General features: G+C 53.2%; 1 protein-coding gene across 2 annotated transcripts; it reads left to right on the top strand.

Moving 5' to 3' along the window:
• TOM1 (target of myb1 membrane trafficking protein) lies at positions 1 to 27,592 on the top strand. 2 transcript variants are annotated; one of them, XM_044986625.1, is made up of 16 exons: positions 1 to 132; positions 11,050 to 11,134; positions 13,017 to 13,095; positions 13,890 to 14,039; positions 14,381 to 14,515; positions 14,879 to 15,025; positions 16,046 to 16,162; positions 16,695 to 16,828; positions 17,678 to 17,711; positions 18,371 to 18,479; positions 18,927 to 19,047; positions 23,272 to 23,347; positions 23,729 to 23,791; positions 25,642 to 25,701; positions 26,239 to 26,278; positions 26,375 to 27,592. In XM_044986625.1, exons 1-16 carry the CDS (start codon positions 75 to 77, stop codon positions 26,512 to 26,514), a joined length of 1,548 nt encoding a protein of 515 aa, XP_044842560.1. In that variant the 5' UTR covers positions 1 to 74; the 3' UTR covers positions 26,515 to 27,592. The 2 variants fall into 2 exon arrangements, with proteins under 2 accessions (XP_044842560.1, XP_044842569.1); XM_044986634.1 differs by lacking the exon at positions 23,729 to 23,791.
• The last annotated feature ends 28 nt before the right edge of the window (positions 27,593 to 27,620 follow it).

The raw sequence follows: 27,620 nt of genomic DNA, 5'->3' as shown, positions 1-27,620 counted from the left end.
GGGGGGAGAGATGGGGTCACGTGACGGGTGCCCGCGCGGTCAGCTGATTCCCGGGCAGTGCGGCGGCGGCGGCGATGGCGATGGAGTTTCTCCTGGGCAGCCCCTTCAGCTCCCCCGTGGGGCAGCGCATCGGTGAGTCCCTCAGCCCCCCTCGCGCCACCGCTCGGACTCCGCCGCCAACCCAGCCCCCTCCTCTGGGAAGCAGCGACAGCGGCTGGGTACTGGTAGGCGCGAGCGGCTGGGCGGATCGTATGGCCTCAAGGCGGGATTGACACGGCTCCGGCCAATAAGGAGGCGAGGCTGATTTGTTTGACTGGACAAGCGACCAATAGGAAGTGGGCGGGAGGCGGGCCCCGGTGTTTTCTTTCCAGCCAATCCCCGTGCGCGGGGGTCTTGGAATTTTTCTTATTTAAAGGGCCCCGGTGGCGAGAGCCAGGGCTCCTGCCAGGGGCTGGGAGCGAGTCTCTAACGTCACGCTTCGGTGGGGGCCTCCCGCTGGCCGGGCAGGCGACCCTACAATAACAAACCTGGTGCTTCTCGCTGCCTGGCGGGCGGTGCTGGGTGGGGCCTAGAAGGAGCTCACCGGAGTCGGGCGCCCCCGCTTCGGTAGGGGGGGTAGGTGCCTGTAGCAGAAGGGAACCTGGGCAACAGCCCATGGGTGCCCGTTGTCGGGAGGGGAGCTGTAATGTCTGCTCCCTGCCCTTGAAGCCACCCACCCTCACCCGTTCAATTCCTGGGGTGTTGCCCCTGCTAGTTTGGGGGGGGGGGGAGGACACATGCTCATGGCAGCTTCACAGCCAGCTCGATAGGGCAAGGGTTGTGCATGCTTCTCTAAGTTTATGGCCCTGTAATAACTACATGCACCTGGCCCCACTGTGGGCTAATTCCTTACTTGGCTTCTTGCACTAGGGTGACCAGATGTCCCGATTTTTGGGTCTTTTTCTTATATAGGCTCCTATTTCTTCCCCTTCCCTCCCCCCCCCCCTGATTTTTCACACTTGCTGTCTGGTCACCCTACCTCCCACCCTCCCCTCCATCTCCTCATGGAGTTATCATTCTCACCCCTGCCACACAAGACCCATAATCAGTATTGATAGAAATCTGCGGGAAGCTTTGGCAAAATCTGTGGAATTTCTAACAAGAAAGTTTTGTTTGTATTTGCTAATCTGTTTAACTGAGCTCTCTTAATTAGGGCATCTTCCCTAGCTGAAGAATAGGCTCATTCAGTGTAAACACATTATGTTTTAGTACAGTATTGATTTCTACTAATTGAGTTAGTGATTAGCTGGGTTTTTTGTAGGATTGGGGCCTTTTCTGTTGCACCATGGATTTACCCCCAATGAATACACATTCCCTGCCCTATCAAGTTTTTTGGAAGGCAGGATATCAAAGACATACATCACCTCTAAGAACTTCAGAATGAATAGGGTCCAATCCAAGACCTTGCAAATCTAGGAAGAACAGCATTCTTCTTAGTCTTTTGGTTGAGTTTAACTAAAGAAAGAGAGGAAACTAATATAAATATAAGAAACTAAAGATAGAACAAGAAATTGGAAAATTGAGAGAAAGTACAAGAAAGGACTGGAGAAACAAAGCAGGGAGGGATACACCGTAAGTTTTAAAGAAGCATTTAACAAAGTTTCCTTTTAAAATGTGTATACAGACTCTGCCTGCTTGCGTGGTGTAATATTTAAAAAAAAAAAACATTCAGGGAAACCTTGTGTGTCTGGGAACTAGGCCTGTCTTTGGTTTCTCGTCCTTTTCTTGTTTGCCTGTCAGTTCAACAATGTTTTGTTTCAGACTTTGTAACCTTCTGCAGACTTTCTTTGACAGCTGAAGAAGTCACTCACTAATTGAACCCGTGATACTGATGACAGACAGTTTAAGCACATATTCACCACAGGAATCCCTGTGGCTACCATCACCACCACCAAGCCTCTGTCATGTCAGAGACCTACATTCCTTTCACCCATGGGGCCTTCTAGTTCCTTCCACCCTAATTGGCCCTTCCTCTCTCTCAGAGCTGGGTCTACAGGGTGTCATAGGAGACGAGGGAGGGAAGTTTGCTTAGCTGAAAAGCAAAGGAGTGGATATCTTTTTCTCCCTTCTTTTCCCTGCCACCCACACACTAAAACCCTCTCCCTGATGCCTATCAAAATCATCCATTGGATTTCCCATGACATTCCGTTCTGTTTGGGTTCTTACGGTGCACTCATCAGTGTGGTATCTGAACACCTTCCAGTAGTGCTTTAAGCAATGTGACTAACATCTGTCATATGCTTGTTCTCTCATCCTCTCTTCAGGAAGAGAAGCGTGTGCAATGGAGTGTCTGTTTTGGAATTTACACATGCACACACCCATGTTGCTAGCTAGCATCAGGCACAAAGACAGGGTGCTGTGGTCTTTCATCTTGAAACACTGGGCCCATATTTATGTTGCTATAAATGCTGTTCATTCCAAAGAGCCCAAAACACTGTGCAAACTATATATAAATAGAGCACTGCTGAAGTGTGGCACACTCTGGAGTGGAGGGCAGCAGCCAGGTCCACAGTATGTGGTACAGCAGTGTGGGGGAAGGGGTCGCTCCTACGATGATTCCATGTAATCTGTAACAGGCAGATGCATTGTCAATTATTTTCTGGAGGAGCATTCTCCTGGACCCCTCTAGAATAAGTGACCCTTGGTTCTTGAAGTGAATGGATCCTGCATGTTACATTTGGTCAGGTTTGCCTGTACCCACCCTTAGACACTACAGGCCTCCACTTCTTTCCCTGCCTCGTGTTCTGGTTGGAATGGTAACCAGATGATGACCAACTTCTCCTGGGTTCCTGTTTCTGATGTAGTGGGGGTTTCCAGGCAACAAGTCAGCAGCAAAGGGAGGAGGCCAGAGTATCCAGGGCTGTTGATGGAGGGGGACATGGCAGAGGAGAGCCTCGTGTCTGCAGTACTTGAGATGTGGGGGTGAGGAGAGCCCAAAGGGGCGAGAGTGTTGTAGCCAGTGATGAAGAAGCCAGCATGGAGAGGGTCACCGTTTTACAAAGGTGATGGGGAAAGAGCTGGCATCTATAACTGGGAACACATTCTTTCCCTTTGAGCACTGCCTCACAATGCCCCTGTGATGTTCTATTATCCAGGGCTTTGGAGCTGTGCTCCGGCTCCGCTCTAGCTCCAGGCAAAAACCTGCAGCTCCACTGCTCTGGAGCTGCTCCGCGCTCCAGCTCCGGGCTCCACTCCAAAGCCCTGCTATTATCCTCATTTTACAGACCAGTAAACCTGAGACATAAGACAATGACTTGCCCAGTGTCATGCAGCTGGACAATGGCTAAGTTGGGTATAGAACCCATGAGTCTTGAGCACTAGACCAGAATAGTGCTACTATTTCAGGAAGTCTGCAGACTCAGAAGGATAATAATGCAACAGCTTAAATGACTAGGGGAGTGAAGCAACTCGGTGTCCAGTTTGTAAAGCCTATAAAACACTTTGCAATGAAAAACACTGAACACAGTAATAAAAATACTTTGCACTTCTGTGGTGCCTTCCATCTGAGGATCTCAGTACTTTACAGTATATCCCTGTTATTTTTCATTGGGGGAAACTGAGGGTCAGAGAACCTTGGTGACTTGCGCAGTAAGTCAGTTGGAGGCCAGGAATAGTTTCTCCAGTTCTTGACTCCCAATCCTGGGATTTAACCACAAGATCAGGCTCTATCACGTTGTTATACCCTGAAGGCCCTTCCCAATCCAGGGGGCCAGAAACTTCCTTTTAAAATAAGAGCTTTAACCAAGGAAAGAAACCTCCCAATCCACAGAAAAACGCTCCGTCTGCAGAGTTTGTGGATTTTCTGCACGTGAGGGTTTCTGTGATCCCTAAGAGCTACAAGAAAATCCCTGAGAAACACAACAGTACAAGGAAGCTCTCCATGTGTAACAAGGCCCCAGAGACCCTAGAGAAAAGGGCAGGGAATCACCCATACCTCACACTCCCAGACCTTGACACCTGGAGTTTAGAGAAAATTGCAACACAATGCAGAACAAACAGAGCTTGGTTGTACCAGGGGGTGGAGGAAGCTTGGGGAGAGAGGTCTGCCACTTCCTGTGGGGAGGCATAGAGGAGTGTAGCATTTAAGAAAGATGAGAACTAGGAAGATCTTATTTTAGAGAGGGGAGGGGGTAGCAACGGCCAGGGAGATATGGGGCCCTCTGTTGTGATGTACAGAGGTGAATAAAATATAATACACCAGAAACATGCACCCTCCAAGCATTGAAAGGAGAGAAGTGAAGCCACTCCACCTCCTAGAGGTCCCTCCATCCCAGCTCCATGGGCTTGGGGCTTGCAGTTTCATGGGGTGAGAGATGAGAGAATTGGAGAGCAGCCCCCCTCAGAACCACACAGGTACCTGAAAGCTAATGCTGCTCAGATAAGTGTTAACACCTCTTCAGGGCCTGCACCGCATGGAAGAGCCCAGCACAGAACAAGTATTTGCAGTACAGCCAGGGGCGGCTCCAGGCCCCAGCACGCCAAGCGCATGCTTGGGGCGGCAAGCCGTGGGGGGGGCAGCAGGTAGGCTGCCCTTGGCGGCTTGCCTGCGGAGAGTCCGCTGGTCCCGCGGCTTCGGCGGACCCTCCACAGGCAAACCGCTGGAGGCAGCCTGCCTGCCGTGCTTGGGGCGGCAAAATCCCTAGAGCCGCCCCTGAGTACAGCTTAGGAAACCATGCTGCCTGATGGAAGGGGAGCGTGGAGAGAAGTGTAAAGGCCCAGCTGCCCACAGGCTTGGAGCAGCGTGTCTCTGTGGATCCTCAGCCTGGACATGGTATTGAACCGCACTCCCTCCCCTCTCTCTAAAGTGGAAACCCCTCCCTTTGAGGGAAGAATGCAGATAGAGTTTGAATTGTGGAGCCTTTCCTGAGCTTGTACCACCTTCCATAGGTTTCTTAACAGGAGGGGAGAGCACAGGTCTTGATAGAGAGATTTTGTACAGGATTCTGAGTTGGACAGGAAGTCAGGGAGAACTCGGACGGAGGGTGCATTGTCTCTGATGTCACCTGCTGGATCTCCATGGTCATGATCCCATGAAATGCTGAGCACCCTCCACTCGAATTGAAGTCAGTGGGAGTTGTGAGTGCTCAGCACTTTGCAGAACCATTTAAAACTAGACTGAACAAAGCACTATAGGGAATGTTGGCAAAAGGCATAAGGATGAATTGGAGGAGGCTCTGGAGGGGATTATAGACTCTGAGTTGTTACTGGGGAGCCTTTGAGGTGAGGAGAGGAGTTCCTGGGTCCTGGCTGGCTGGCTTGTGAGAGGGTCTTCAATTCTGAAGAGAGGGAGGAAGGAGACAGAGGTCTTGGAGGCTTATTGATCTCTTCTGTCTCTAGTTTCTCCAGTACTCTGACTTGTTTGCCACATGACATTTTGCTGCCACAGGAATGGTTGTATGAGATCACAAATCTAGCACCATGCTCTCCCCAGCAGGATTGGGAAGGAAGAGGAGAGAGACTGGCAAATTAATAAAGTGCCTAGGTCAAATTCAGTCTTGGAATGAGCGGGTGCACCTCCACTGTACTACTTATGCCAGGTCTGGAATTGCCTCCCATCTTTAGAACACAAATAGCTTTGATAACTTAGCCACAATAAGCGGAAACATTTTAAAGGGCTGGCAAAAGGAAAATGAGATTCAGTTCTTGGCTCATATATGCCTGGGCATTGGAGCTGCTGTTTGAGGGCAAAGAGTAGATGATTTGGGTTTGAAGCATGCCAGAATTCCTGGCACCCTGGATTAACTTGACCAGCCCATAGAGCAATATGGTTCCACAAGGTTCAGTGGGTAAAGACAAACCCCAACATCTGGAGCTAGACTTAACTGCCACAATAAAATGGCTCGGAAGTTTCTATGGGGCAGACATGCAGTCAGCTTGGAATGTGCTATTGCCAATCAGATTCCGGCTCTTGGGAATGCCATAGGATGTTCTCTGATGACCCCTGCAATTTGGAATGTTGAGTGGCCAATCAGATTCAGGCTCTTGGGCCTCCTGCCTTAGGAATCTATCACTGTTCTGTGCAGTACTCGGGCTCACAGGTGTCAGATTTCATGAGGTGCAGACAGCTCATGTCCTAATTACAGCTCATGAAACAGGGCCCTGCTTTCTGATCCTTCATGTGATCAACACAGGGCCGGCTCCAGGCACCAGCTAAAGAAGCAAATGCTTGGGGCGGCCAATACCAAGGGGCAGCAGGTCCGGGTCTTCGGCAGCAATTTGGCAGCGGGTCCCTCACTCTCTCTTGGAGCGAAGGACCCGCCGCCGAATTGCTGCTGAAGAGTGGAGCGGCGCGATCACGCTGCCGCAGCTGCTTTTTTTTTTTTTTTTTTTTTTCCCGTGCCGCTTGGGGCGGCAGGAAACCTGGAGCCAGCCCTGGATCAACAAACAGACTTTGTTCTCCCCCAAAGCTTCAATAAAGCAGTAAAGTCGAGGATTTCCTGTCTTGGAGAAAACTCCATCGTCTCTTATTGAGCTCAGACAGTCCATTACTGCATAGGAGCCAGAAGGATGAGAAGGGAAATAACTCCAGCTGTCTCAAGGAGCAGCCTGGATGTGCAGTGCTGAGAACAGGTGTTTTAAAAGAATCCATCATGGGATAATAGAAGTTAGAGACAGAAAAGGCCTGTTAGATCAACTAGTCCAGCCCCTACACTGTATAGGGTTGTTCCTGGTGCTTTGTTTTTGGATCTGTTTCACAATCGTACTCGTATCTTTCCATGCACCTGAATTAGGGTTGACAACTTTCTAATCGCAAAAAACCGAACACCCTTACCCTTGCCCTGCCCTGAGGCCCCGCCCCCTCTCCAAGGTCGTCCCCCCACTCACTCCATCCCCCCAGTCTCTCTGTCACTTGGTCTCCCACACCCTCACTCACTTGCTCATTTTCACCAGGCTGGGGCAGGGCGTTGGGGTTCGGGAGGGGGTGAGGGCTCCGATTGGGGGTGCAGGCTCCGGGGTGGGGCCAGAAATCAGGGTGTGAGAGGGGACTCCGGGCTGAGGCAGGGGGTTGGGGTGGGCTCCGTGATGGAATTTGGATTCTGGAGGGGGCTCCGAGCTGGGGCAGGAGATTGGGGTTTGGGAGAGGGTGCAGGAATTGGGCTCTCAGTGATACTTTACCTTAGGGGGCTCTCCAGAAGCTGTGACATGTCCCTCGCCTCCTAGGTAGAGGGGCCAGGCCGCTCTGCGTGATGCACACTGCCTCCGCTCATAGGCGCCACCCCCACTACTCCTATTGGCCACAGTTCCTGGCCAACAGGAGCTGCGGAGCTGGCGCTCGGGGCGGGGGCAGCATGCATAGCCTCCCTAGCCATCCCTGCATCTAGGAGCCGAGGGACATGTTGCTGCATCCGGGATGTGTGCAGAATCAGGTAGGGAATCTGCCAGCCCCACCAATTGGATTTTTAACTGACCGGAGCCGCCAGGTTCCCTTTTCAACCGGGCCTTCCAGTCAAAAACCGGACACTAGGCAACCCTAACCCAAATACTGCTCTCTACTCTGATTTTTTGAGTGTGTGCACTGCATTTTTAGCAGGTGCGCCACCTGTCATTGGCCACAGTCAGATAGGATGCCTGAGTTAGTGAACCATTGGTGCATTCTGTTGTGGCCATTGGTGTACATATATGTCACCTATTTGGAATCCTCTCTTTCGGGTAGGTGAACAGCCAGCCAGAGGAGTGTGTGTGGCTTGTTTGCATTCCTTTCTGAAAAGCAAATACCCTTCCAGACCTTGAAAGGATCTCTTTGCATGGGGGTGATACAGCTCACTGTGTGAAATCAGGCTAGGAAAGTGGGGGAAGGGTGCCTGCAGAAGCTGTTCAGGGTTGGGGGGAGGAGGGTTGAGGGACTCTTGCATCCAAAGGAAGCCAGGATGATTGTGAGCAGCTTTCTTTCCACCCCCACCCTCCAGTTTCTCCTGCTGCTGAAGATTGTCCAGCAGCCCCATCCACTGCTGCCTCTCCTCCTGTTAGGGTTAGCAGATAGCAACTGTGAAAAAACGGGACAGGGGATGGGGGGTAATAGGCGCCGATATAAGAAAAAGTCCCCAAAAATGGGACTGTCCCTTTAAAAATAGAACATCTGGTCGCCCTTCCTCCTGTGCCAAGGGAGGTGGCCCCTTTCTCCATCAATGTGTGATTGGGTTTTTTTTGGTGAGGGGGGAGAATGGTGTGCTTGTGTACACGCCCTTTGCAGTAGAGCGCGCGTGGGGTTACTTGTGCCCTTCGATTCAGGTGGACTGGTAGGCAGTGTGGCAGAGTATGCAGCTGTCTTGGATTTTGTGCGGAGGTTTATAATGGGCAGGATGTACCCACTGGAGTACTGGGGAAGGGGACAAAGGGGATATCTCAAAGCCCAGCATTTTTTAAATTAATTCTTGAAGTAGCAAAGGGTCGCCTGATCTGCCCCGGAGCCTTCAGGGTATAGCAGTGGGGCAGGAGGAACCAGACTAGCCAGACCTTTCCAGGTGCTCCAGGGCTGCATTAAATGGAGCAGGTTGCAGCTGCACTCCTGTTCAGATTATGCTGGGCAATCGCCTGCCTATATTTGTAATCTCTGGGGGATGCACAGCCATATACACAATGAAGGTAGCCATGGGCTGCATTGCAGAGTGTGTGCCCACTCCTGCATTAGTGGCATCATATCTGGAAATGCAGGGATTTTTTTTTTTTTAAATCTAGGAGTAACTTCAGATAAGCAAAGACCTTCTCTAATCCTACCTTCTCTTTCTTGTCCCTGCCCCCTTTCCAATGCCAGCAGTAGGGAGGGATGCATTGTAAGGGATTGCAGTCTTCAGCAAGACCTTTAGCTGTTGCTCCGAAGATAGTAGAATGGTTGGGTCAGAAATGGGGAGAGAAGACAGATCTGCAGAGGGCCGTTTCTGAAGGGGAGGGAGAGGGGAATCCACATCATTCAAAGGGCCCAATATTTCTGAGAGCTCACAATGCTGAGTGCTCAGCACTTTTGAATATCTGGCCTTTAATTAGTTGCCTAAATGGGGCTGAGCTCTTTTGAAAAACCAGGCCCAGCTTGTGGCTGCTGAGCACTGGAAACTCTGTCCCTGAGCTCTTCTGAAAGATGGGAGGGGGGGTTGGGAAGGGTCCTCTCTGGTCCCTAGCACTTCTGTGTGTGTGGCATGCCCGTCAGTTATATTGTGTTTACTTGTCTCCCCATGCCCATCCCTCAATTTCGCTATATAGAGAGTCCCAGCTGCCTGGTTAGTGCTTATTTTCCCTCTGCAGGCTGGCAGTGTTCCTAGCCTATCGAGTCCTCTCACCAATGGGTGCAGGGTGGGACTGAGGCTTGTCTGATTACAGGGTGGAGGCACTGGTAACTCTGAGTAATAGCAGCTTGTTGCTCAGGATTTAGCCATGAATAACATCATGGCAAATTCAGGAACTCCTAGTTAAAGGAGACATAGTCGGAGTGGGACCGAAATTGCCCCAACGTGGTGCTGGAACCCACTTCCCCTCATGCTCCTCACATTCTAAAGGGCCAGATGTTTTGGTCTCATAGGAAGAGAAACTTAAAAACTAAGCAGCTTTTTGTTTTTGTCGGGCCTACATAAAAACAAGGGCCGTGATTCTGCTCTCACTTACAGCAAGAGTTAAACCAGAGTAATTGAGAGAAGGATCTGGCCTGCTAGGGTGACCAGATGTCCCGATTTTATAGGGACAGTCCTGATATTTGAGGCTTTTTCTTATATAGACTCCTATTACACCCCTCCCCCCCCCAATTTTTCACACTTGCTGTCTGATCACCCTACCCCTTGCTGGATGTGCAGCAGCTTCAAAATGAACAAGCAGTGTTCCCAGTACGGTGTCACTGTATTTTGGAGTTCACTGGCCATGCCTTCCCATCTGAGCCTCTTCCCCTAAGGGTTTGGCTACACTTGCAGGTGTACAGCGCTGGGAGTTAAAGCTGTCTTCGTACAGCTGTGTAGGGAAAGCGCTGGAGTGTGGCCACACTGACAGCTACCAGCGCTGCAGTGTGGCCACTTTTGCAGCATTTGCAGCGGTGTTGGGAGTGGTGCATTATGGGCAGCTATCCCAGCGTTCAAGTGGCTGCAACGTGCTTTTCAAAAGAGGGGGGTGGGGTGGAGTGTGACAGGGAGTGTGGGGGAGAGAGTGGATTTTTTGAGCCGACACTGTGTCAGCTCCCTGCCTTGCAAAGTCCAACCACTTCCCCCACACTCTTAAATGCAAATAGCCTTCAGACCAGATAAGCAGCTGCTCCCACGGACTCCCCCCCCACCCCCCGCCGTGCTGTTTCTCTCCTCAAGCAAACACTCATCCCCCTGCCTGCCTCATTCACAGCAAACAGGAGCTGTGTTTGTTTTTTAGATAAGCAGCTCCGGGAGCCCCGAGTTCACAACAAAACAAAGAGAGGCATCATAACAAAACAAAGAGAGTTCTTTAGTTAAAAGCATTATGGGAAAATTCTGGAGGTCAGTTACAGCGTAGTAAGATTAATCACTGTTTACACTGGCACCCCAGCGCTGCAGCACCAGCGCTGCAGTCGTTATTCCCCAGGCAGACGTGGAGTACAGCCAGCGCTGTAGCCAGGGAGATACAGCGCTGTATGTATCTTGCCAGTGTGGACGGGGAGTGAGTTGCAGCGCTGTAAAGCCACCACCAGCACTGCAACTCTCCAGTGTAGCCAAGCCCTAAGTCTGCACCAATACAGCCCAGTGTGAAGCTCAGCGAGGTAGTGAACAAAGTGGAGGGGCAACACTGACTTGGAGCAAAAACATTGCTATTTGCAATAGTGCCACCTACTGGGCAGCAGTCTCCCTTCACCAGGCTGGGTTGGGATTTTACAGGGTTATTCTGGCCACATTCCTTTTGGTTAAGATTCCTGGAGGGGCATCGTTTTGGCAGCCTGGCTCCCACCACCATTTGACAGCAGCCTTTCACTCCTGGGTGTCCGCAGTCCTCACAGTTGACTACTGAGCAATAGTCAGAGGCAAACCAGGGCCATTCTTATTATCCTTGTCCTGTTTCTCCTTTCCCCAGAGAAAGCTACCGATGGATCCCTGCAGAGCGAGAATTGGGCCCTCAACATGGAGATTTGTGACATCATTAACGAGACGGAGGAAGGGTAAGGGAGCTGGCCCCACTAAGTGGTGTGCGTGTACATGATGCAACCCCAGAGTCTGCTGTGTATGCGCCTCCAAAAACACACAGACACACACCCTGTACAGTCAGATCTCCTGGCAGCATGGGTTGGTAGGATTAAAAAGCCGGGTCACTGGACACTCCCGGACTCTGGTAGAGTGATTTAGAGGGGCAGCCCAGCTAATGTCACTGCCAAAGGCCTCATTCGTTATGCCCCAGAATTCCAGCATGGGGATCAGTTTATCAAATGGGCCATCAGGTTCCCCACTTTCACCCCGTTCAAGCCAGTTCTCATCCCCTCTGATGCAGCGAAGTTTGAAATTCTTTTATTCTGTTGTATTCCTTCTTTATAGCCCTCTGTTTCTATCCCTGGGAGTTGTGCTCTCAAGTATTTTCATACACAGTAAGTCAGACCCATGCAAGGGGGTGGGAGGTCCAAGGTCCCCTCCCCCTGAGCAGCCCTGAGACAAGACATTCAGAAATCCGGGGAATGCCAGACATGTTAACTCGGGACCCTATAAATAACCTGCAGTGGGTTTGCTGGTGAGCTCCAAAGGGGCCATTCCCTCTGGCTGCAGAGACGTTAAGAACAGTATGTAACGGGAATGATGCTACATGAAATCCAAAACGGGGGCTTCACTGCTTCCTCTGTCCCGCCCACAGCAGAGTGGGACTGGAGTGAGAGCTCCTAGGATGGCCCAGTCTCCAGTTACAAAGCTTTTTATTCTCTGAATCACCCATCTTTGCCAGCGCATCTCAGCAGCGACCTGCAGTACCTCTTCTGTCCCAGTCCTGGTGTCCTCACTGCACACAGCGACAAAGAGTCCTGTGGCATCTCATAGACTAACAGAAGTATTGGAGCATAAGCTTTCGTGGGTGAATACCCACTTCATCAGATGCATGGGATGAAGTGGGTATTCACCCACAAAACTCATGCTCCAATACTTCTGTTAGTCTATAAGGTGCCACAGGACTCTTTGTTGCTTTTTACAGATCCAGACTAACACGGCTACCCCTCTGATACTTGACTCACTCACACACACTCCCTGGTCTGTTCTCCCTCAGGCCTAACCTGCAGTCCCCTTGCTGTTCCAGCTCTGGGCCCAGACAGCTCAGCCAATGCACCTCAGTTCTGATCTGCAGCACACCCTTTTACTCCCATCCTGGGAGGCTCCCCCACAGCCCTGCCAATGCACTTTATTCCGACCCTTCGGCACCAGCTGCTATTACAGCCTTGACTCCAGTCTCGGTAGGCTCTGCCAGCACACGTCAGTCCATCACCCTGTCCTCATGCAGTATTGCAGTGCACTTGTGCCATAGCGCTTTCATCCTGACCGAGAAAGTTTGAAAGGCACCAGCTCAGTTACCGCTTGTCTCTCTTCCCCCTCCGAAATGCCACTGCCACTGCATCTTCCCTGCGTTGCAGCTGGAAGTTCATTCCATCAGTGGCCCGTTTCCTAAGGTTTCGGGATAACATTTCTGGGTAGAAGTGGAACTTCCCCCTTCTGGCACAGGATTTTGCTCAGTCCCAGCTGGTGAATCCAGGAATGACACATTCCTAGTGCAGCTCCTTTTGTCTGTTCTTTCTCGCTCTCTCTGCCTCGCACTGCACACAGTGGATTGTCGATGGTGTCAGCACAAGTGCCCATGGTTCCAGGAAATGGAACTTGCTAGTGTTGATGACTACTCCCAAGGCAGAGCCACTACGGGGAGCCAACTCACTTGTTGTTGCTTTGGGCCACCCCAAAAGCCTGGGGGCAAATCGTCAGCTGATTGCAACCCTCGCTGCAAGTCCCTGGAAACTGGCAGCCATGTTGTTTTGTGTATCTTCAGCCAGTCCAGCCCTCTGTGTAATCTTTCTCCAGGCCCAAAGATGCCTTCCGAGCCATAAAGAAGAGGATCGTAGGAAATAAGAACTTCCATGAGGTCATGCTGGCTTTGACAGTGAGTGGTGTGATCCCTTTCTCAGCTCCATGAACCCTGCTGTGAGGCTAGGTCCTTGGGTTGCTCTGACTCTGGCCCTTGCCATCTCCAGGGGTTACCACAGTACAGCTCCATTGGTCATGGTTGGAACCAATGGAGCTGTACTGTGGAGGATATGGAGTTGTCATGGGGAGGATATGGAGTTGTCTAGGGGAGTGGTATTCACAGCCGGGGAGTGGGGACAAGGAGGCTTGAACTAAGGTGTGGGATGGCACTGTAAAAGGAGTCTGGGATGTGGAGTCAAGAGAATGGTGCAGCAGGGATGCTTGCATCTTGGGAGCTGCAGAGTGAGTGGCACCATGTGATTCCTGCTGTCTGTGTAGGGAAGGCTGGGGTTCCTGTAGGAGCCAGGGCTCCCAACGCACGGGCATGTGGCAAATCTGACAGGCTTTACTTCAAGTGCGATGAGGGATACCATCATGTGGGGTTTTCCTTTTAGAGCCCTGTGTACCAGCTGATCCCGAATCGGCTCAGGTAAAGCCACTCCCCACTCTTCAGCTAGGAAGCTGAGCTAGCCAGCAGTTATGAGGATCCCACCAGGCTGAAGGGTCCCTCCCTCCACCCCCACTTCCCTGCCACTTCTCACACCTCTACCCTATGGACATTCCATCTCCAGACACCTGGAGGCCATGTCGTGGAAGCGCTAACCCCTCCCTTCAGACTGAAAGGCGGGGACTCAAATCCCTCTGGTTGGAGGAGCGAGGCAAACCGGTCGGGATGGAGGGGCCTCTAACCTAACCCCTGTGACTCCGCAGGTTCTGGAGACATGCGTTAAAAACTGTGGCCACCGCTTCCACGTTCTCGTGGCCAGCCAAGATTTTGTGGAAAGCGTCCTGGTGAGAATCATCCTCCCCAAGAACAACCCACCCACCATAGTGCACGACAAGGTGCTGACTCTCATACAGGTGAGTGAGGGATGGAAGGAGTCGGCAAGTCTGATTGCTGGCAGGGCCCCTCTCTCTCCTCCCTCCAAAGCACTTGGCAAGATGCTGGTCAGTAGGGGAGCGAGGAACCAGGCTATCCCACAATGCTGTGCTGAATAACAGCTTCTAGGACACCAGCCCTTACCCCCGCAGCACTTCCAGCCCCTGGAGCCGAGAATGGGATGTGGATCTCTGGCATGGCAGTGCCAAGCACTCATCTCCAGAGCATAGGCCCCGACCTGGGTTATGTTTTCCTTAGGTGCTTGTGTAGAAGGGTGCATGCTTTAACTGGTCATGGGATGCGCGTCTGCTTCTCTCCCCAGTCCTGGGCAGACGCGTTCCGCAGCTCACCAGACCTGACAGGCGTCGTAGCTGTCTACGAAGACCTGAGGAGGAAAGGCCTGGAGTTCCCCATGACTGATCTGGATATGCTGTCACCCATCCACACACCGCAGAGGGTAAGCGGGGGCCTCTGAGGGGAGGGAATATGGCTGCTGCCATATGGGGGCGGGGCTGGGGCATGGGGCTGTGACTGCAGCCACCCCACAGAGCTCACCTTAGGAGTAAGAGTCTCTGATTGCAGCCTACTTGTGGGGCCCTGTGGGGGTGGGAAGGGGCTGTGCCCGGAGCCCACAAGCCATGGGAGTGGAGTGGTGAGGGGCACACAGGGGCTGTGGAAGGTATGGTAAGGAGAAGCAGACAGAGCTGTCGGAAACAGACAGTGAGTTGGTATAAACATTCCTTAGTGGCTGTGTCCTCTCGCCTGTGAGCTGTCTGATTCCTCTCTCTCTTGCACTGTGCTTGGTTTTCTCTCTCTCTAGACTGTGTATGGCTCCGACTCTCCGTCCGAACAGAACTCGCCTGCTGGCGACTCCCCTCAGGGAGTAGACTCCATCCTGCACCCTGTCTCCTTGCCGGGGGGGCCAGGTGCCTCCAGCGACACCCCCATCACACCCACACCAGAGCAGGTAAGCAGAATGCAGGCCCAGTGTTGCTGCTGCTGCCACTTCCCCTCGCTTTGAAGCTCTTTGTTTCAACACTGCTGCCCTGGGCTCCCTCTTCCTCCGGACAGTGCTGCCACTCTAGAACGCCCTAGGGACTCAGTCGCTCCCTGGTGCCAAGCCATGATGTCACTAACACAGAGCAGAGACATCCCAAAGGAATCCACCCAGGATGAGCATAGAATGGAGATGGAGTCTGCTGATGCACAACCATGCAGATGAGGAGTGGTGCTGAGACACAGAGATTTTACAGGAACAGGTTCCTGGCTTCCATTTCCTCAGCGTCTCATCATGGCAACAGTTTGCTCAACCAGTACCTCATTTTCATCTCTCTTTGCCCCACTCCCAGCTGATTTTCCTCCACGTGTATGAACGACTCTCCTGGCTGTCAGCTCTGGCCCGGGGAGGAAGTGTCTGGAAGCCAGTGATTCCACCCCTTTCCCTGTCCCTGCTCCCTCCACACTCCCACGGACTCAACATGACATCAGATTCTCACCCCCTTCCCCTAGAAGGAAGGAATTCTCCAGCTTCTAGCGGACTTAGTGCCCTTGCACTAATGGGAGGTGAACGAACTACTCTTCTGAGGCTCATTAGCTGCCTCTGGCACTCAGCACAGGCTCAGGCTCGGACTGAGGTTTATTTTGTTCTCCTGCGCTGTTCGTTTTGCAAGTGAGACTCTCTGAATGGCTGTGAAGGGGGACCTGGATCACAATAGCAGCTTGTGCCAACCCATAAAATGCAGGAACACGGCCTGGTGGAAGGTATTGGTGGTGGCCTGAGTTCTATCTCCAGCAAATGGAGCCCTGTGAGATGGTAACTAGAGGGCCTAGAAAATTCCCAGCTGGTAGAGCTCCTGAGACTGTAACCAAAGAGTCAGAGTCGAGTCTGCAGCAGTAGCAGTTCTCTTAGCCCTTAACCCTGTAGCCTTCCTTAGCCCAGGCTGTGGGCAGTCAGATCCTGGTCAGCACTTTCCTCTTGCCTTTGCAGATTGGGAAGCTGCGCAGCGAGCTGGAAGTGGTGAACGGGAACGTGAAGGTGATGTCCGAGATGTTGACAGAGCTGGTGCCTGGACAGGCTGAGCCCTCTGACCTTGAACTCCTTCAGGTAAGGAATCTCCAGCAGATGTCAGGGGAGGAGAGAGAAATACGGAGAGCTCGGCGAAGTGATGGTGCCGTGAACTCAGTGATGTTCATGCCCTGCAGGGAGAGAAATTGCACTTAGCTGCGAGGGGGCTGGGCATGTTACAGAGAGAATTATTTAGGGTGGGCTCTCAGGGAGTATAATGAGGAGTGACAGAATGAAATTAAGAAAGGGGAAAATTTAGTCTGAACTGCAAGGAAAAGTTGCCCACCAGTGGGAGCTGTTAGGCCACGGAATAGTCTCCCAAGGGGGTTGACTGTCTATTTCTGACTGGAAAATTGAGTGTTTCTACTTATCCAGGGGCCCAGGTTTAGCTTTCCTCAGCTGGGAGACCCAACCGGGCCAGTAACGGTAAGAGCCCCTCACGCTAGTATCCATGGGCTTGGCTTCCATTAGTCTTTGACTATTAAACCCAGACCCCCCAACGCTGGGAACTCTCAGGCTACCCCGTATCCTTGGCCTGACTGTTGTGGTGCCTTCTTCTTACCGTGGGCAGGAACTGAACCGAACGTGTAAAGCGATGCAGCAGCGTGTGCTGGAGCTGATCCCCCGCATCCTCCACGAACAGCTAACAGAGGAGCTGCTCATCGTCAACGACAACCTTAACAACGTGTTCCTGCGCTACGAACGGTACCCCTGAAGCCCCGCACCATCATCCTCTCCCTCCCTGCCTCTCACACAGCAGCCCAGCTCTTTCCCAAGGAACAAGCCACCGGCTCGTTCTCCCATGGCAGCTCCCATTCTGCCCCATGTACTGTCTCCGTCTTTCCGTGAATGTAACCGGCAAGGCCTATCAACTCGGGTCCACCATCTTCCCTCTACTCAAGAAAATGCAGGGTCTCTCCGCTCCAACTCGTGCTGGTTCATCTCTGGCCCTTTCTGATGCCGGCCTTTGTGTAGTTATTGATGGGACATAAAGAGATCTCTGCAGCCCAGCCCTGAAGGGGCAGACAGGAGGAAGGAGCTGCCTTCAGGCTACACAGGAAGGCTTCAGAGCAGGCCCCCAAGTCACGAGGCTGCTGAGCAGAACAGAGAGGGTAGATACCCAGATCTCTAGCATGTGCAGAGGCATTGGCCGCGCTCCGACATTCCACCAGCCCCTCCTGTAATTCTAGTAGGAGAATTGAATGAATCCTGGGAGGAAGCAAGGGGATTCCCCCCCTCCCAGCGGAAAAAAAAAAAAAAGCTACTCCTGGGTCAATTGGGGTGGGAATACTTCCAGGGGGGCATTAGACACTTCCCTGTGTCATCCCCCAGGACACGCCCCTTTTGGATTTCCTCCAGGATCTGTTACCTTGGGTCAGACTCCGGCCCCAAACGGGGGTCCCTCCTTCCTCCAGGTGTGATGGGGCAGGCCGAGCCAGCCCTTGGGGTGAGGGGTTAAGCCAGAAGGATCAGGGTGAATAATTACTTGAAATGCTTGGCAGCCATGAAAGCTCTTGCCATAGAAAGTCGTCTCATTTCACCCCTCCCTTGCAGGTTCGAGCGGCTCCGGGCTGGCCAGCCCATTAAGGTAACTCTGAACTCCCTTCCCATGCAGGTTTCTGGGCATCTTGCAGATAGGAATGTACTGAAGTCTGGTTTGCATCCTCCACGCCCTGCTGTTTTTGGGTTGGGTGGAGGGAGAATTGCTGTGCCTTCCTCACAAGCTGTAAGCACTGCTCTGAAACCCAGCTGGTCTGCTGCATTGGCTTGGCCTGCACTGGCATGTGGGAGAACGTTTCATTCCCAATCCCAACGTCTCATCTAGGGCGGGCAGTGATGTGGATATCCAGTGTGGTCTCTCAACCTGGAGGTTGTGACCCCTGGACCGACGGCAGACGGGTGTCGGGGTAGCAACCACCACACTCGTCGTGTATTGCTCAGCAAGGGGCAGGTCCCCGGATAGAAAAGGATAAGACGCACCAGTATCAGCACTGTTATGGCCTCTGAGCTAGCACCTGACCTGCTGGCATCTAGGAGAGACGGGAGGATGGTGACCTAGGGAAAATTTGCTTTGACACCATTCAGAGCCCACTCCCTGCAAGGAGCAGCGGGGAGGCCCTGTGGCCTACCTCTCTTGCTGAGGAGGGCCTCCCTCTCAGATGCATGTGGTGAGCGGAATGGGCAGGGATCAGTGAGGGCTAAACCCAGGCTGCAGGAGTAGGAAATAACTCTCCTCTTTCCCCGAAGGTCCCAATTGAGGTGGAAAACAGTTGGATCAATACGGGGCCCAGTGCTCCTCTGATAGACAAGCCGCCTGAAGCTGCCAACAGCCTCTCCTCTCAGCTGGCTGGAATAAGTAAGTAACCAAGCAGTGGCCCCTCCTGGGTGTGGAGCTCCTCAGGGAGGGCCGCGGGGTCATCAGTTGGCTAATGTTTGTACAGTGCTCTGGAGACAGGAGGCATGAGGGAAATCAGATGCATTGTTTGTAATTATTAGGGCGTGACTCACCTTGTCCTCGCTGTCTTAAAGGGGCATTGCCCGGGAATCAGTGCAATAAGCTGGTGAACCTGGTGCTTTTGAGGGGCCGTTGTCTGAACTGCAAATGCATCCACTGAATAGCCATAGAGATGGATTTTCCCCTGCAGCCACTGCCCAGAAGGAGAGGAAGGGGGCCCCGAAGCAGACGTTGGACCTGTTTTAATTAGCGTCAAGCTTTCAAACTAGCTGCACAAGCCCCCACGCTCTGTCTTGTGGTGTTTCCCTTGTGCTGTGTATATACCTTGCTCCCCTCTTGCCCCCGCAGATCTGGGCTCCGGCAGCGTCAGTGCAGGGCTGCAGTCCCTAAACAGCTCCGGCAAACTGGAGGAAGAGTTTGACATGTTCGCATTGACACGGGGCAGCTCGCTGGCTGAGCAGCGCAAAGAGTGAGTGGCAGCACCTGTTTTCTGCTCCCCTTCGTGTTCTCTGAGGGTGTTTGATTGCAGGGTACGGGGAGGAGAAGGATCACCTGAGTTGGGGGTCCTGGGTTCCCAGCTGCTAATCATTCCTGAGACTGAGGAGGGAGCTAGCTCTTTCCATGTACTATTGTGGGGCAGGGTTTCTGCTCTCATCACTTTGCTCTTAGCTGCTTTCCCCTAAGGTCTTTGCTACGCCCTGCCCGGGGATGGGAGAAGGAATGTCTGTATGTCACTTGTCTTTTGGTCACAGAGAGGGTTGCTGGGCTGGGCAATAAGGGATGGATATGTAGGACTGGAGTGGTTGTGCCTCCTTGGTGCTGTCGGAATTTTTGTGTAACACAGTGCCCTGGGTGGGCTGGCAGCAATGGGGATTGAACTTGGGACCTCTAGATCTCAAACCATGAGCACTTAGTGGGTGGCAATGTGACCTAATAGATAGAGTATTGGACTGGGACTCAGGAGACTTGGGTTTTATTCCTAGCTCTGCCACTGGCCTGCTTGATGGCCTTGGATAAGTCACTTCCCTGTTCTGTGCCTCAGTTTCCCCAGCTGTAAAAGAGGAAGGGATGATTTCACTGCCCTCCTTTGTCAAGTGCTTTGAGATCTGCTGATGAAAAGCGCTGTGTAAGCACTAGGTACACTATTGCAACTTCAGCTAAAGAGCCCAGCTTCTGTGTCTCAGTGTCTGTCTTGGACTAGCCACTAGAGGGGGACAAAGAGCCACGCTCTTTGGTTCATCTTGGTTCTGGTGCCTGTGCTTCAAGTTCTAAAACCATGAGCTCCCAGGCCTTAACCCACAGGAGTGCGTTGTACCATCCTGTGTTCCTTGCAGCAGACTCAGGTTGTCTTTGGGATTGATCCTTCCCCTGCCCAGTCTGCCTCTCACACGGCTTCTGGGAATATAACTTACAGCTTTAGCTGATTGATTCTTAGCAGCTTTAGCCAAGTGAGGTGGAGTTTACTAACCCCTTGAGTGGAGCTGGTCGATAACCCCTTGAGTGTTGCTGATGAGGAGCAGGGCTCTGGGTTAGGAATACAAATCACCCCACTAGGTGGGCAATACTCTGTGGAATCTCACACCCTGCTGTACAGGTTTAGATCCTTGATCCATCTAGCCTGGTGTCCTGTTTCCAGGGAGTCAAACTGTTAAAAATTCTGGTTCGTTTCTGGTTCATGTTCATCGATATTTCCTAACTCTCCAGTTCAGGAGTGGCGGAAGCACCCCAAAAGTGGGAGGCCACAGATGCCCAAACCATGACCCCACCCCCATGCCACCCTCAAGGACCTGCCCCTTCTTCCCAAGGCCCTGCCCTTGCACCACCTCTTCCCTCCAAGACCCTGCCCCCCCTCGTTCCTCTCCACCCTCCTCCCTCGTTCATCCTTACAGATGGTAAAAAGGGGGGGAGGGGGCATGGCCCCTGCCGCGATTCTGGCACCCCTGGTCCAGTTCGGCTCCAGTTCAGGCACCAACTTAGAATGATGATTCAGTAACTGGTTCAACCACGTTGAACCTGTTTGAACCGATTCAAATACATTCCTGCGGATTAAGGTCACGCACTCTTATGTTGGCGTTGTAGCGCCTAGCAAAAGAATACAATGATACATATTTCTTTCTCTGTAGAAAAATGATTGATTTTTTTAAAGAAGTTATTTGCACGCACTAGTACAACATCCTCCAGAACTCGGTTATATTTCACCGCTGAGGTGACAAACTGAATGTCAGCCCAGAAAATGCCCTATCTACACTGCCTCGTGTAGCAAGAACAAGAAGGAAGAAGGAGGAGACAGAGAGGGGAGGGAGGTGTTTTGGGAGTTGTAGTTCCCTTCCATGAGCAGTTCTCTACCTGGGCACAACAGCCAAGAGAACTACCAATCCCAACTCTCTCTCCCCATCCTCCCTCTCAGCTGATCTCTTCCTATGGATTCCTGGGAAGTGTAGTCTCTCCCCCTCCCTTTAAGAGTGCAGCCAAGACAAACCCTTGCTCAGTACCCTTCCCCCCCATTCCCCTCCCCAATGCTCCCTCTGATTATTGAACCTGTTATTTTGAACCAGTTACCAGGTTTTGGTTTTTGGGTTTCAATTCCAGTTCAGGTTCAATGTGACTGAGCGGGCTTCAGGTCAGGGTTCGTTGCAGTTCACTCAAAACACTTCTTTGAACCGGTTTTCGGGTTCGGTTCAACTCCCTGCCTGTTTCTACTGGTGGCCAGTGCTGACTGGACTGGAGTCCAAACACCGACGGCCTCTTCTGCTAAGCCAGTTCCACCTGCAGAGCTTAGCAAGTGGACATGAAAATGTGCAGTTCTGTCACAGAAAGCCTGGTTCCTGGGTCTATCCTGGAAGCAATTCAGCTTGGTAACTAACTCTCTCTGCTGCTGCTGGGACGCATGTTACTGTGGGGGTTGTGCTTGAATACAGACACCCATGCAAACTCAGCTGGGTCCCTGGATGTTTCCTGGACGTACCTGGCACGGCGCTTAGCACTGACAGGTTTAACCCTGGGATCTGAATCCCTGTCACCTGTGCCAAGCAGTGGTTGGGCTATAACCTGAAAGCAACCATGTGAGGACAAGGGTGCACAGGTTGTACACATGATGTGCTGTGGGCAGGGTGCCTTCGATGGGCCATCTGCTGAGAGCTGGGATGCAGTGGAGCTGCATGGACAGAGGCAGGATGGGGCGGGAGCATCGTAGCCAACAGCACCTGATTTTGTAATGAAACCTGACCTCTTGGCGCGTGCTCAGTGCGCTCCCTTCCCCCACTGTGCTGGACGGCCGTCTAGGGGCTGGGCAGGAATGGAAGCGTACCCTCGCCAGCATAACCCGATCCTTCAGGGACAGGGACTTGTGATCGTTCCAAAAACGAGGCATCTTCTATTTATTCCTTGCCACCCCCTTCAGCCGGCCCTCGCCGCTCCTGCGCTTGCTCTCCTGCCAGCCAGCCTCTGCACTCGCTGACTCAGGCTTCCTATGCCACCAGCCCTGCATCTCCCTCTCTCTGTGCTGAGCTGCTCCCCCGCTGCTGTCGGACCAGGGCGCCTCTGCAGGAGATCCCAGCAACGGGGCCGGGGCATCTCCCCCAGCCCCGTGACTCATGAGTACCTGGGCGCAGCAGTTCTGGAAGCACCTCAAGCCCTTCCTGCCCTTCTTCCTCATCAGTGGCATGGTGGCGGCGCTCTACTTCATCCTCAACGCCATCGTCCACAGCGGGCCCTTCACCGACAAGAACTTCTTCGAAAAGTTTGAGCGCAAGTGGCCCAAGCCCCTGCCCTCCAATGAGAGCGGCTAAATGACAGGAGCGCCCCAGTTCGCAGGCATCCAGCGCTGGGAGGTCATCCAAGGTAGCTGCATTCTCCTGGCATAGGAGCTAGTGTCCCTGGCCTGCACTGGTCCGATGGGGACTGCAAGCAGCTTGAGAGGGAGCAACATAGAGGAGGAGGCAGATAGGTGGTGTGTGTCTGTGAGCGAGAGAGAGAGAGATCTCGGGTGAAATGTGTTTGTGTGTGGAGAGGTCATTGTATTTGCACATTCATAGGTGTTAAGGCCAGAAGGGACCGTTCTGCTCATCGGGTCTGACATGATGCATTACACAGGCCGTGGAATCTCAGCCGCCAGTGGGTTCAGTGAGGGTGTGATGGGTGGGGTCTTTTTAGGGGACGTGTTTGCGTGGGGAGGGGTGAGGTGGGTGAAGTGTGCTTGTGTTGGTGAAGGTTTTTCTTTGGCTGTGGGCCCTTGTACAGCCATTGTAACCCACTGGTCGGTGTGCATTGTGTTCCCCTCTGTGCCCAGTCCAGAGAGGATGTCAGTCTGTTCCAGATCTCGGGCTGGCTCTTCAGCTCCAGCTCTAGCTTCTAACTCTGGAGGTCCCTGGTTTCATCCTTGGTGTTGGCCAAGATGGTGGCACAGCCATCACACAGTAATGTCCCAGTATCTTCTTGTGGTACCTCACAATCTTGCTGCAGTGTTTGGGTTGGACCTGTAGTGTTTCTAACAAGCCAGGGTTTGCACACATCTGAGATCTTCTAAATCTCTCAGGGAGATCTTAAGGGTTGCAGCAAGCAAGCTGTGGTGTGGTCAGCAGCCCTGAATATTTATATGTATGAATTCCGCTAGGAGACCAGTCCTCCACAGCTTGCCCCCTTGCGTATTCCTGCCGCTTCTATGCGTTCATGTTAACCTGCTACTCTCTTTCAGGGTAAAGTACGAAGACCCCCAAGCAAACAAAGGGCTGGCTGGAGCCCTAGATGCCCGGCAGCAGAGCACAGGAGCGGTAAGTGGCCGTGGGGCTTTCCACACCCCACCAGTAATGGGCGCATCATCCCTGCCCAACAGGAGTGCCAATCAACGAGGTCCATTAGGGCAGAGCCTCCCAAGGTATTTCATGCAAGCCAATCCTTAAACAGTATGATGGTGGTAATTTCCAGTCGTTGCTAACCTGGGGTCGGATTGGATTTGGTCCTGGAGTGGTGTGAGGCTCCATATCCCCTCCTCCAAGCCCCCGAGCGGGGTGGACTCCTTCTTTGTCCTGTAGACTCCCCCTCCCCACCCTTCTGGAGTTCTAGAAGGTCAGGGGTTGACTTGCTCTGCTCCCATCCTCTCCTCAACCTCCCGCCTTGGAAGCAGCTCTCAGTGCAGACTCTCTCTTAACCAGATGGAACCTAGCACTTCCACTGATGAAGCCCCACTAACTAACTGGATGGTGCAGCAAGGAATGGTGAGGAGGCGCGTAGCCAGCAGAGAGCAAAGAGAGCCGGGGCTGCCGGGCTAGGGTGTGAAACTGGCACAGCGTCTGGGCACGCACAGCAGGCAATGGGAGAATGGCTGAGCAATGAGGAGCCTGGCCAAACCCCAGCGTTCATGAAGGGGACCCTGGTCTGGGCAGGTAGTAGAGACTAAGAGGAAAGAAGCCAGAGGCTGTGCTTCCTCACCTGGTGTAATCATGCCCCAGGAGAAGTCTGTAGGGATTGAACCCAGGACCTCTGGATCCAAAAAGCATGAGCATCTATAGCTTGAGCTAAAGGGCTGGGTCTGGATAGGTGTGCCGGTCCGGTGTTCCATCTCTGTCAGCCTAAGAAAGGGCATCATGATGAGCACTGGGATTTGAACGGCTGCTGACCTCTGATTCTCAGGACTGGGGAGTGCACATTAACCCAGTATGCGGTGTTGTCCCCCTCTAGTGGCTGGACCGTGTCATTTGGTTTGAGGCTGCTACTGCCTGGAAGCTACTGAGCCTGCTCCTTTAGCTCAAGCAGCAGGGCTTGTGCTTGTGCTTTTAGACCCAGAGGTCTCAGGTTCAGTCCCTGGGGCAGCAATACACTCCCAGGACTTCTCCTTTCAGGCTGAGGCTTCAGGCTTCCTAGCAGGGCCTAGCCCATAGAAACCTCTGATCTGCGGAGTCCCCACACGCTGTCCAGTTTGCTTGTATAAATCTCTACTCTCTCTGGCCTTGAGGATCCCACTCAGGACAGATTGAAACCTCCATAATCACAGCCAACCGTGGTAACTACCTGATGGCTCCTCCCCAAGGAGCTTCATCTTGACACCAGGGGGGCTGCGGCAGTATCTGTCCAGAGGCTGGGGACTGGTTTGAAGGAACCTGTTCTTGGGAAGAGAGGGATGCCGCTGTGCTTGGCTTTGCTGTTCCTTGTGGAGGTTTCCATGAATTTGGGAAAGGAAGGGACAATGGCCTCCAAATGACCACCTCCTATTTCTACTCGGTGAACCCGCTGCTTCTGTTGCTTCTCTCTCAGCTGGTCCTGGGGCTTGCTCTTGGGATAAGGATCTGAGGCTTTGGGCTGGTGTTGGGTGACTAGTTACCTCCAGCCGCAAGAAGGGCCCCTCTCCCCTTCCATAGTGGAATTGGCCAATGGCGAAAGCACATCTGAAAGAGCCACTTCCGTGGGGGAGCCAGCAGTCAAATATCTCCACCTTAACTGTTGAGGAGTTTCCCCTCCTGTACGCATTTCCACAGCTTGGCTTGGTACATCATGTACCACAGCAAGCCACAGTTAGGCCTGGGCCTTCCTCCTTGCCAGGCTCACCTCTTCCTCACATCTGACCCTACAGCAGGGATGTGAAGCCAAACCTGTGGCAGCCCCCTTGTCTGCAGTGCGGTGGGCTGTGATGTCACACGCTGTGGAACGGCGTCAGACGGGAGATAAAATCTCAGGCTCTTTGGGTCAGAATCTGCAGCGATAGCAAGGGGTATCAAGGAAAGTACCGCTATGGACGTAGCAGCCTGGCTGAGTTTGAGCCAGTGCTGCCCTTCCAGACTGAGCCGTGCTGGAGAGGGGAATGAGCCCTGTAAAGGGGATAGGTCGGGGCCAGTGCCCCGGCACCAGTCTCAAACCTCCAGCTCCCTCAGAAAGGCCTGCGTGCTAGAAGACAGGTCAGTGGGTAGGGAGAAGACATAAAATGTTGGCTAGGAGAGCTGTGGTGGGATTGGCCAGTGCACCAAGGGGCTGGGCTCTGAACCTTGTGGGAGGGGGAGAGTTTCTGCCGGGATGGGTTGGAGAAACATCCTCTCTTTCTCTGCTTCATTCCTCTCTCTTCCTTCCTCTCCAGATCCCAGTCCCCCAGGCCGGCTTCATGGAGGATATTGAGCAGTGGCTCTCCACTGATGTGGTAAGTGAGGGGCAGAATGGGGGCGGTTCCTTTGGCATTTCACTTGCTGCTCAGGGCTGGCAATGAACTGTGTCTCCCCTTTGGCCCCTAGAAAGGCTCAAAATTCCCTGTGTGTTGGCGATGACTGTCCAAGGCTCTTGCAGGTGGCAGTGCGGGCCTGGTCGATGTGGGCAAGGGTTTCACTCATGTTCCCTTCCTCAGAACGCACCCCACTGACCTTCCCCTGCTCTTTCATTCCACACTGCCATCCTCCTCCCCACCTCTCCTGATTGCCACTGTGCCCAACCACCTCCTAGAGCCTGATCCTGCGAACACTGAGGCACGTGCTTAGCTCGACAAGTGTGCTTTGGCCCGGTGAAGTCAGCCAGGGCCTTGGAGCAGGACTTCCTGACTGAGGGGAGAGGGTGGGTAACAGGACCGGGAAAGGCTGTGCAGTGTGCCCCCGGCGCACTGCTGGGGACACCAAGGCTCTCCTGACTGTGTCCACCTGGGGTGCGCAGGCCTGCTTCCCAATGTGCCTTTTTTCTCCTTTCCCAGGGGGAAGAGACAGAAGAGGCAAAGGGCGTCACCAGCGAAGGTAAGAGCCACCAGCCCCTCTCCTTCCTCCTGAACCCTTCTCAGAGCCAGCTCCCTCCTCCCCCTCCTCATCTCTAACTCTCTCTTCCCACCCCAGAGTTCGACAAGTTCCTGGAAGAGCGAGCGAAGGTGGTGGACCAGCTGCCCGCGCTCCCCAGCCCCCGAGCAGGGCCACCTGCCGCCTCCAGTCCACACCGGAAGCAGGCGAAGGAAGACGACACTATGTTTGCCTTATGAGCCCTATGGACTGGTGTGCTGTGGAGCAAGCGGACACACTGTGGTGCTCCATTCCTGCCAGGGGCTGGGAGAGGAAGGGCTCTATGCCCCCATTGCTCTCCTCTCACTGCTCCCCCCCTTACCAATTTTAGGCTGCTTTGGGGTTAAGTTAATCATTGCTGTGTTTTGGGGACATCACAGAGTAGGCCTGTGAAGGGTGCTGGTGAAGCTGCTGGAGATGTCGCCAGACGAGTCTGGGGGCCCTGGGGTATCTTATTGTGATGGGGGCAAGCGGAGGGCTCTCCCCACCCTTCTTTCCAGTGAAATCACTGTAACCCCTCCTGAGAACCGGGAGCTGTCTGGGTCTGGGGTCTTTCCCGCTCGGCTGCTCCCTTTGACGGGCTGTCTCTCCCACGTCCAGCTGGGGCGCTCTGTTCTAGGCTGCTCTCCAGAGTGGGTCCCCTCCCTCCATGCTGCTCTCAAAGCTGAGCGCTGCCCATCCCCTGCTGCAGTGGAACGTGCAGGGGTGGGGAGTGATTCTTATGGGGAGAGCACTGACAGCAGGGAGGCCTCTAGTATTCGTTTCCCTATCGCACAAGCACATATATGCAACACGCCCCTTGTGGCCCCAGAACCCCACCCAGGGGCGATGTGATTTTGTCATAGGTAGTCCAGGTACCAAATCTCATGGCTGGAGATGGGGATTGGGCTGCAAACGGTACCAAATCCGAGGGTGGAGGGGTGCGTGCAATCCAGCTCTGGAAAGGGGGCAAAGGGGCGGATGTGCCTTCAGCAAATGCTTTGAGGTGAATTGCTTTGATTCTTGGATCTCCTTTAGTCCCTGTCTTCCCCCTCCCCCGGACTTAACTCCCCCCATGATGTCCAGCTAAGGCTCCCCTTGTTCCTGCTGTGGAATGGGGGGAGAGGAGAGTGTCTCTGAGAGAAAGGGGAGAACACTTTAAACAAACGGTGCATGCTGCCCTGTGCAGACATGGCAGGGGAGGAGCGTGCCAGGCCCAGGGCTCATGCTGGTTATTCCATGTAAACTGGGAGACTTGCCTTTTGTATCGCACATTAAACAAGCAACGTCCTCACCCCCTTGGAGAGTGTGTGCTGCCGCATTTGTG

This window comes from Mauremys mutica, chromosome 1 (genome assembly GCF_020497125.1).
Source record: "Mauremys mutica isolate MM-2020 ecotype Southern chromosome 1, ASM2049712v1, whole genome shotgun sequence".
NCBI classification, from domain to species: Eukaryota; Metazoa; Chordata; order Testudines; family Geoemydidae; genus Mauremys; species Mauremys mutica.
Note: the sequence above shows the minus strand (reverse complement) of the source record. Positions and strands in the feature narration are given on the sequence as shown.

Bases quoted from the DNA above. Each gene is read 5' to 3' on its own strand.
- TOM1 (XM_044986625.1), top strand. From the start codon at position 75: ATGGCGATGGAGTTTCTCCTGGGCAGCCCCTTCAGCTCCCCCGTGGGG. The intron at 14,516-14,878 runs GTAAGCGGGGGC...CTCTCTCTCTAG, and splicing joins CCATCCACACACCGCAGAGG to ACTGTGTATGGCTCCGACTC. The intron at 23,348-23,728 runs GTAAGTGGCCGT...TCTCTTAACCAG, and splicing joins GGCAGCAGAGCACAGGAGCG to ATGGAACCTAGCACTTCCAC.